The sequence below is a fragment of the Falco cherrug genome, chromosome 4 (assembly GCF_023634085.1).
Source record: "Falco cherrug isolate bFalChe1 chromosome 4, bFalChe1.pri, whole genome shotgun sequence".
Taxonomy (NCBI): domain Eukaryota; kingdom Metazoa; phylum Chordata; class Aves; order Falconiformes; family Falconidae; genus Falco; species Falco cherrug.
Window position 1 is genome coordinate 77,290,539 of NC_073700.1, and position 9,444 is coordinate 77,299,982.

The 9,444-nt window shown below is 39.7% G+C and overlaps 1 protein-coding gene across 1 annotated transcript in view; it reads left to right on the plus strand.

The window, feature by feature from the left end:
• COL1A2 (collagen type I alpha 2 chain) overlaps positions 1-9,169 on the plus strand; it is a 40,214-nt gene extending 31,045 nt beyond the window's left edge. Inside the window, exons 40-52 of the mRNA XM_005432123.4 lie at positions 87-248; positions 1,660-1,767; positions 2,177-2,284; positions 3,676-3,729; positions 3,834-3,941; positions 4,119-4,172; positions 4,520-4,627; positions 5,282-5,335; positions 5,467-5,574; positions 5,990-6,236; positions 6,660-6,850; positions 7,947-8,189; positions 8,754-9,169. Coding sequence (XP_005432180.1) covers positions 87-248; positions 1,660-1,767; positions 2,177-2,284; positions 3,676-3,729; positions 3,834-3,941; positions 4,119-4,172; positions 4,520-4,627; positions 5,282-5,335; positions 5,467-5,574; positions 5,990-6,236; positions 6,660-6,850; positions 7,947-8,189; positions 8,754-8,900 — 1,692 coding nt within the window. The 3' untranslated portion in view covers positions 8,901-9,169. The remainder of the gene's footprint in view (positions 1-86; positions 249-1,659; positions 1,768-2,176; positions 2,285-3,675; positions 3,730-3,833; positions 3,942-4,118; positions 4,173-4,519; positions 4,628-5,281; positions 5,336-5,466; positions 5,575-5,989; positions 6,237-6,659; positions 6,851-7,946; positions 8,190-8,753) is intronic.
• Positions 9,170-9,444: the final 275 nt, after the last annotated feature.

A 9,444-nucleotide genomic window follows, 5' to 3' on the forward strand; every position in this document is an offset into this window, starting at 1 on the left:
ACAGGGACATAAAATTATACTTACCTCTGTTCTCCCCAGTTAATGGGTCTATATTGTAACGTTATCATATTCATACTCAATCCTAGGGCATCACTGGTCCCCCTGGTCCTCCTGGCCCAGCTGGCAAAGATGGTCCTAGAGGTCTACGTGGTGATGTTGGTCCAGTTGGCCGTACTGGTGAACAAGGTATTGCTGGCCCACCTGGTTTTGCTGGTGAGAAAGGTCCATCTGGAGAGGCTGGTGCTGCTGTAAGTTACTATCACATCTCATTAAAAATGTTTCTCTTCATGTAAATGTTAGGGCTTCTAAGATATTTTTGGGATTTGTGAAGGGCTTTTCTCTTTTATCCACAAGTTTAGTAAAGCTTTTAAGTAGAAGCTCCACTGACACCCAAGAAACTGCAGACATGTTTGACAAGCATGCCATAAAAAATGAACCTGATCTCAGGGTCAGGTTTTTCTCTTTACTCTTGTGGTGAGTTGCATATGTCTCTGCAAGTAGATCAAATGAAAGCAACAAGGCTAACTACAGAAGAAATTGCTGCTTAGCCTGAGAAAGGGAATCAGGGTCTCCTGCTCTGAAATTGAGCATCATGGGTGGAAAAAGGAGGAACACATGAACATCCATTTAGAACAAGCTCAATTCATTTACTGCATCAGAAACTCTTAATTTGCGGGGTTCACAAGGTTAAAGTTGTCTGATCCTAGATTGGCTTAGAATGACATAAATAAATAAATCAATTTTAAGGATCTTTAAGCTTCCACATCCAAAATCACTGACTTTTTAAAAGTCAGACACATTTTGGTCTTATGGAAGTACACCTGTGTGAATTACCACCCTATTGTTTCTCAATAAAAAAATTACAGAAATTTCTTCTGTGATCTGCAGAAGTTGCAGCTAAGAAGGAAAACTTCAGTGTCACTGTCAGACGTGTATGTTAAAATTTTGTAGGTGATAATTGAAAATTTGCCCTTCAATGTCCAGTATAAAGCAATACATTTTCTAATTGTTATGTTCTCATTTAATTTCAGTTATGAAAAACATTTAACTAGTAGGCGTGACTGTAAGTTAGGGTAATAATTTAGGGTAATCTGTCAGGTTGATTACTAATGCCAAGTTTAGCACCATATATGCTCAAATTTCAAGAAAATGGAAAAGTCACTTAATTAAACAAACTTTTTACTTTTCAAATGATCAGTAGAGAACTCTTAAGGGTTGCTTGGAGAGGTCAGATACCACCTAGATGTCTTCTAAGACTGTCTCATGATCGGTCTCAGATGATCAGTCTCTTCACTATGGAATCCCCTCACCTAGTCGTCTTCTCTTACCGGATACTCTCCAGTTTTCATGCATCACTGACTGTTAGTGAATGGGAAAGGAAAAAGCATGTGTCTAGTGTTGTCAGAAACAGCATTTTCACTGGAAAACAGTAGTGAGGGGACTATAACGAGCATTACATTCTCACAGGCCTATAGCTTTGGAGTTTAAAGTCTTGTGGCTTGGTTGTGCCTTCTTCTATGCAGGAGCTAGCACTGACACACATTGAGATCCTTGGAAAGCAGTTCATACTGTTACAGAGCAAAACAAATGAGAAATATGGAGGGCCATATTTACTGATTTTTCTCTATTAATATAAATAATATTCCTTTCATATCATAGGGTCCACCTGGTAGCCCAGGTCCTCAGGGTATTCTTGGTGCCCCTGGTATCCTTGGTCTGCCTGGCTCTCGGGGAGAACGTGGTCTTCCAGGCATCTCTGGAGCAACAGTGAGTATATGACTAGTTAACTGCTTTTAACAGGTACATGTAAAAAAAGAGTTGAGGTCTCCTCTTACAGGAAACCAGGGAAAAGGAGAAGTAGATTCTGCTGTTGCTGCTGCAGAGGATCTGGACCTAACAGAGCAGCAGAAGAAATTATTGTTTGCTGCAGACAAACTTCTGTCTGCAGATGAGCATATTTTAGAATGGCATCAGAGTTTTCTGGTAGAAGAGGTAGAAAATACAGAATTAAGATAATATATGGTATAGTTAGATATGTTTCTTGTGTCCTGGTTCTTTTTCATTTCCAGAATTGATTGCACAGAAATGTTTCTCTTAGTTGTATGTCAGAAGTTCTGCAAGACTGGTTTGTGTTGTATTATAATGTCACATTTTGTTACCACTGTTCCTGTATTAGGGTGAACCTGGTCCCCTGGGTGTTTCTGGTCCTCCTGGTGCCCGTGGTCCCTCTGGTCCTGTGGGTTCTCCTGGTCCAAATGGTGCTCCTGGTGAAGCTGGTCGTGATGTAAGCTATGTCTTATTTCCTCTTGAAGATTGCTTTTCTTTTATTCTGAGCCAAAGACAAATACACAGAAAAAATGGATGCAACTGGAGACTGTTCTGCTAGCAAACCTGTAACTTCTGGTGTCTTCAAGAAAAATTACAGGAGGATTCTAATAGACATGGATTTCCCTCCCCATCCCCAACTAGGTGACAAATTCTTCAAGGCACAGATTGTATCTGGCAATTAGATTCTGGAGTCACTGTCAGAATCTTTTGACTTTTTACTTAATTGCCAAGAAAGACAGAGTAGGGAAAAGATTACTTCATTGTTGGAGCTGTGAAAAGTAGTACATCCCAGGGGATAAGGTTTTGGCTATAGAAGAGCTATCAGGAAAGCTTGTTATCAGCAAATTTTCTTAATCGTGTGAGATGCAATATACATGTCTTTCAGGGAAGGATAAAAATTGTGCAGTCCCTTTTATTTAAAGGATCTAATGATTCATGATATTAAAGATAAAAGTGTTTTTTAACTTAAGGTCCACTCAGAAGGCATATGAAGCACATTACATAAAATACTGGAATTCAGTTATTGGACTTGTGCAACACTCAACGCTGTTTTGGAGTCCTAACAGAACAGATACACTTCAACATTGTGGCTGAGCTACCTAATGTTTCCCAATGTGCATTCCCTCACCACAAAACCTAAGGTTTGTAGGCAAAAAGCATGACAGAACAAACTCTGGCCTGTGTGGCAGGTACTTCTGGAGAGATTGACATAGGTTAAGACACAATGCAGGACCTGAGTCCTGTGCAGAAGGGGGAATGTGGGAACACTCCAGTGGAACAAGTTGCTCCCTCTAATGCCCTGCCTCATGGGTGATTACTTGGAGGCCAGGGCACTGTGCGCAGCTCTTCACAGAGCAGCAAATAAACTTACCCATCAAATTTAACCATCCAAGTTAGTAGTTTATCTTGAAGAAGGTTGTCCATACAGTGGCTATACATTCACAAAGGAAGCCATTTAATCTTGAAGTACCACAACAAAGTAATTTAGCTGTGACTACTGTTCCAAGTTCTTTTCTCACCCCTAGCATTTTTCATCTAAAAAGTAGATCTCAGTTTTACGAGAGTGCAAGCTAGATGAAGACCACCGTTGTGAGAAATATAGCAGAACTCGGTAGTTATTTTCTATACTGAACTTGGAAAATCTAAAATATTTGAAGACCATCCTCTTTTTCTGAGAACATTAATATATTTAAGGGATTTGAGAGTGGCATCTATAAGGAACAATTTGTTACCTTCATGCTATCCCATCCTAGCATCTTCTTATTCTCATTGGGAGCAATTAGACTAACAGTTCCATGTGAGATGAAGGTTGATGGAATTTAACATTTTGTCATGGTATTTTAACAGGGCAATCCTGGAAACGATGGTCCTCCAGGCCGTGATGGTGCTCCTGGTTTCAAGGTAACTGTTCTTTTCTTTTATTTCATAGTCATGGAAGAAATATTCCAGTATGTGTAAGACAGAAGTAACACACTGTCTCTTCTTTTGCATTCCTTTGTTGCCAGGGTGAGCGTGGTGCTCCTGGTAGCCCTGGTCCCAGTGGTGCCCTGGGTGCTCCTGGTCCTCACGGCCAAGTTGGTCCCTCTGGAAAGCCTGGAAACCGTGGTGATCCTGTAAGTTGACAAGACCTCAGGTGTTCTGATTGACACAGGACTAACATTTGTATGCATCAAACCTCTACAGTATGTGCACTGGATAATTATTTTGCTTTCTGCTGAAATGTGTTGAGCACGGAACCTTTATTCAGTATAGTATACAGCAGTGACGTGCTGCTTCTGTTCCTATTTCAGGGTCCTGTTGGTGCTGTCGGTCCTGCTGGTGCTTTTGGTCCAAGAGGTCTTGCTGTAAGTCTCACTTCTAAATACATTACTGCACTGATGCAAGAAGAGAAAACGTGCTTTATTAATAAGGACTCATGGCTATGCTCAAGATATGAGCCCAAAAAGTAGCACTCAGGGAGCTGTAAACATTTGTAGACCTAGAATCTCAATCAGCATTCTCTCTTAATGGGCTGATCCTGAAGCTTTTGGGATTGACACACTTCCTGGGTGTGTTAACAGGATGTACATATATGTATCAGGGGAAATCTATGGCACAATGCAGAATGTGTTCGTGCCTAATTTTTGCTTTGATGGTTGTACATACTTGTAACCTTCTCTTTTATTCCTCTGACACCTATATCCCTTCCTAGGGCCCACAAGGTCCACGTGGTGAGAAGGGTGAACCTGGTGATAAGGGGCATAGAGGTCTGCCTGGCTTGAAGGGACACAATGGATTGCAGGGTCTTCCTGGTCTTGCTGTAAGTAAATGATTTCCAGGATTTTAACTGTGAAGAGAAAAAGGAAATAAGGTCACCCTAGTGTGGAATTACATATGCATAACTCAGCAGGTTGATACTACTTACTCCACTCTGCATCATCTTTCAAAGTCCATAAGATTCTCTAACAGTCAACGCTTTTCACATAAATTGGCAAGTTTTGATATTGCCATTGATAAATTGGCTTTAGAACTGTGAGTACCATTGGTTGCCCTGAAACTTTGACGTCATTTGGCTGGAATAGATTCAAAAAGCTCTGCCTTTGTTATGATATTATTTCTTATTCTGGCCAGAAATGTTAAATCCTTTGTATTATAGAGAAGCAGAAGTAATTTATAGATTTTTCTCCCCCTTAAATTCTATGCCCTTTAGGAACTATGACTTTATTTTAAAGCCTTCTCCGAAAATCTGAAGAAATAATACAGATTTTTATAGGTTATGCCCTTAAATACCTCTTTATGCTCTCTCTCTTCACCCCCAGAACAGGCATTTTATACCCCAGCTGCACTAATAAATGCCATTAGCGCTAGGTTCCCATTCTCTGAGCCCATGACTATAGTTCCCTCTTGAACTATGCAAATACAAATGTGTGCCACTGCATGTTTTAAATGACTATGTGTGTATCTTTCCCAACAGGGCCAACATGGTGATCAAGGTCCTCCTGGTAACAATGGCCCTGCTGGCCCAAGGGTATGTGAATTTAATAGCATATTCAAGTAACTCTCCCATTTCCTTTGTGCAATATATATGTACACTCCCATTTACATGAAACTATTTCTAGTATTTTCTACTGTCATTAAACAGTTTGAATTTCTTTTTAGGGTCCACCTGGTCCTTCTGGTCCTCCTGGTAAAGATGGTCGAAATGGTCTCCCTGGACCTATTGGCCCTGCTGGTGTGCGTGGCTCTCACGGTAGCCAAGGCCCTGCTGTGAGTATAACATTTTTTGTTGATTTAACACATATATTTTATAGTTACAAGAAAGTAACTTCAAAAGCCTAGCAGTTTGTGAAAAGATGAGGGTTTATTTATTAAAAAACATAGAGACTTCCAAATGTCTGTTGTTACTTAACATTAAACATTTGCCCAGTAGGCCTAAACTTGAAGTCCTTGTTCATTCCCTATAGCCAGACAGCAAACACACAAAGAAGATGTGGTAGTCCTACACGGTGCATCTTCTGCTTGAGCCCATAGTAGTCACCACAGGACAAGTCCGTATGTGCAGCCACAGATTCAAGCTAAGGGTACTAGGACTTAAGCAGACTATGCATGTGTGGAAGCATTTAACCGAGAGAATCATATGTCTAACAAATGCTTCTTGTCTTTTACTTTCGAAAACCTTAAGGGTCCTCCTGGTCCTCCTGGTCCCCCTGGTCCCCCTGGTCCCAATGGTGGTGGATATGAAGTTGGCTATGATGCAGAATACTACCGGGCTGATCAGCCTTCTCTCAGACCCAAGGATTATGAAGTTGATGCCACTTTGAAAACATTGAACAACCAAATTGAGACCCTGCTGACCCCAGAAGGCTCCAAAAAGAACCCAGCTCGCACCTGCCGTGACCTAAGACTCAGCCACCCAGAATGGAGCAGCGGTATGTTAGTGTGAGACATTTGTCATTTCTGGCTCAGGGAGTACTTCCAGCGTATGAGCTTTCTTTGAATGGTATCTTTGGCCACCCAGTGAAAATACTAAATGACCAATGAAGATGTTCTCTCTGCCTCCACTGAAAGTAGATACATGGACATTCTGAAAAGCTCTTTAATAGCTATTGTTGAACAATTATTGCAATAATTTTTCAAAATAATACAAAAATATTTAACCCTACCTTTCAAATACACTTTCTTATATGTTAACAATCTAAAATATGTATTTATCCTGTTATCACCTTAATATTGTACCTAGTTGTGATACTTACGAACTCTCCCTGAGTTTTTATATTAAACAAGTGAATATAAACTGAATGCAAATGTTAGGCTGAGTGAACTATTGTTTGCATTTCTTTCCTCAATGGCAGGCTTCTACTGGATTGATCCTAACCAAGGCTGCTCTGCAGATGCCATTAGAGTATACTGTGACTTTGCCACTGGTGAGACTTGCATCAGTGCCAACCCTGACAATATTCCTGCCAAGAACTGGTATGTGAACAAGAATCCCAAGGACAAGAAGCACGTATGGTTTGGTGAAACTATCAATGGTGGCACCCAGGTAAGTAAGTGATGTATGGGAGGATGATTGTTTCCTACAGTACTGTATGAAGAATTCCCACTTCACCAGCTCTCAGCACACAAACACAGAAATTAAACTCTTTTAGAGAATAAGTATGAAAAAGGGAACTACTTTTTATCTCAAGAGAACAATGCTGCAGTTCTGGTTTGGATCACAGTTTGCTAAAAGGATTTCTTAGTGTTCTAACTTTTCTTGGTGTCTGCAAGTGATCAATTCAGCACGACTAAACGCTATTGCTAAGGGAAGCATGGGCTAGAATATGGTACGTTAGCATAAAGACAATCTAGAAACTGTCTGAAAAAGTTAAGAAAAACATCTTTGCTTATTCTTTTAATTGAGATTTTTTTACATGTAACACTGTTCCCAGAAAGATATTTGTTACCCATCACAGATGTAATGTTCAGAATTGCCAGTGTAAGTAAAAACAAGAACTATGTCTCCTTGCACATTAGACACTGTACCAGCCAACTGTAAATAAATGAAGTTTTGTACAGCTAAGGAGATCTAGTTACATAATTCTTAAATGAAATTGAATTGATCTTACAATGAAATTACAGTGTCCAAGATCTTTAATAAAAGAAGATAAGATTGATCACACTGGGTCAGAACAGTCTAGGGTCCTGTTTCTTAGCCACATACAGTGGCTAAAAGTAGATGCTGTAAAAGAGCGTAAGAATGAAGTAAGCATTTGTAATATCCACAGACACTATTCTGTCACACTCAAAAAAAGTTCAGGGTTTTCTTGAGACAGGTATTGTTTCAATTCATCTATGGAAACAATAGTTTTCTCTATCTTGAACTTGTGTGATCTTGTCTTTGAATCCACCTAAACTGTTAACACCCTATCTTGGAACAGAGTTTTACAATTTAACTATATCCACTCATGTCTGGTTTTCAATCTACCCCCTACTAGTTTTATTTGATGCTCTTTAGCTCTGGAGTTGCAAGACAAGTGATCGCAGACTTGTGTGATTATTTTTCTTTAATGTTCCTAGAGCAAGTATCACATACTTCCATTACAAGCATCCACCTTTCCCCAGCAATACAACTGAGTGGGTTCCTTTCTGTTTTTCAGTTTGAATACAATCATGAAGGAGTGACCTCAAAGGATATGGCCACCCAGCTTGCCTTCATGCGTCTGCTGGCCAACCATGCCTCCCAGAACATCACCTACCACTGCAAGAACAGCATTGCCTATTTGGATGAGGAAACCGGCAACCTTAAAAAGGCTGTTATACTGCAGGGATCCAACGATGTTGAACTACGAGCTGAAGGCAACAGCAGATTCACTTTCAGTGTTCTTGAGGATGGATGCTCTGTAAGTAACGCAGAAACCATGGGCACCATGATTGCCCATGCTTAGGCACATGATTAGGGACAGAGTTGTGCTTTGATTCAGAATTATTTAGACCAGCAAAATTTCACCCAGTGAAGATAAATAGCCTACAAAACCAGCTATACCAGATCTTTAGCAAGTGGGAAGGACTAGTTTACAAACAAATTCTACCTTGTACCCTGCAGTGTTGCAAAAAAGGAAAAGCTTTTCAGAGGGACCAAATCCAAATTCCATGTAAGCTGAAGGTTGATGAGAAAATATTACAAAGCTGTAGGAAGGCCAGGATCTTTAAGTCCTGAAAAACTGAGGATTTAACATCAGTGTGAATAATATGATGGTTTATGTAGAGCATCACACATAAGACTTCAGAAGATTAAAGTAAATATTTTCTCTGTATCAGGAATCTAAATAGCTGGATATGTGTATCTGATTTGCAAACAATGGCAGCAAAATTAGTATGAAATTCCTTCAGAAATTATTTGTTCAGGTGAAACAATTCTCAATACTATGAACAATGCGATAATTGTAATGAATCTTTTCTTGCAGAGAAAGAACAATGAATGGGGCAAAACGATCATTGAATACAGAACAAATAAGCCATCTCGCTTGCCCATCCTTGACATTGCACCTTTGGATATTGGCGGCGCTAACCAAGAATTCGCTTTGGACATTGGCCCAGTCTGTTTCAAATGAATGAACTAAAATTAACTTAAAGCCTCTCCCAAATTATTCTCTTGTCATTTCTTTTTATAATGAAAGCTGACTCCTTCCATTTCTTCTGTTCATCTACTTGCTTAAACTCTGGGCGAAAGAGAAGGAGAAGAATTGATTGGAGCATTGTGCAATGAAATTTAATACAGCCCCAAAAGGACTTGGAAGTCTTTCAAGATTTAACACCTTGCTTTGGGAAATGTCAACCTTTGTAAAGAAAAAAAAACAAAATAAAAAATCATGAAAGTTTGCACCACTTGTGGTCTTTGAATATCTTCCACAGAGGAAGTTTAAAACCACAACTTCCAAAGGTTTAAACTACCTCATACACTAAATCAAGTGTGATCCACATCTTTTGTAGGTACTTTGCCATGTGATCTGAGGTACTTTCAGTTCCACTCAAAATACAGTGGTGCTAATTGCTTTATTACAGAGTATATCTCCAATACTTGAACTTCGATGGTGCTAGTAGCATTTAAATCACTTCTCTGTTTCTTTGAAATCTGTCTCAAAACTTAGAATGACC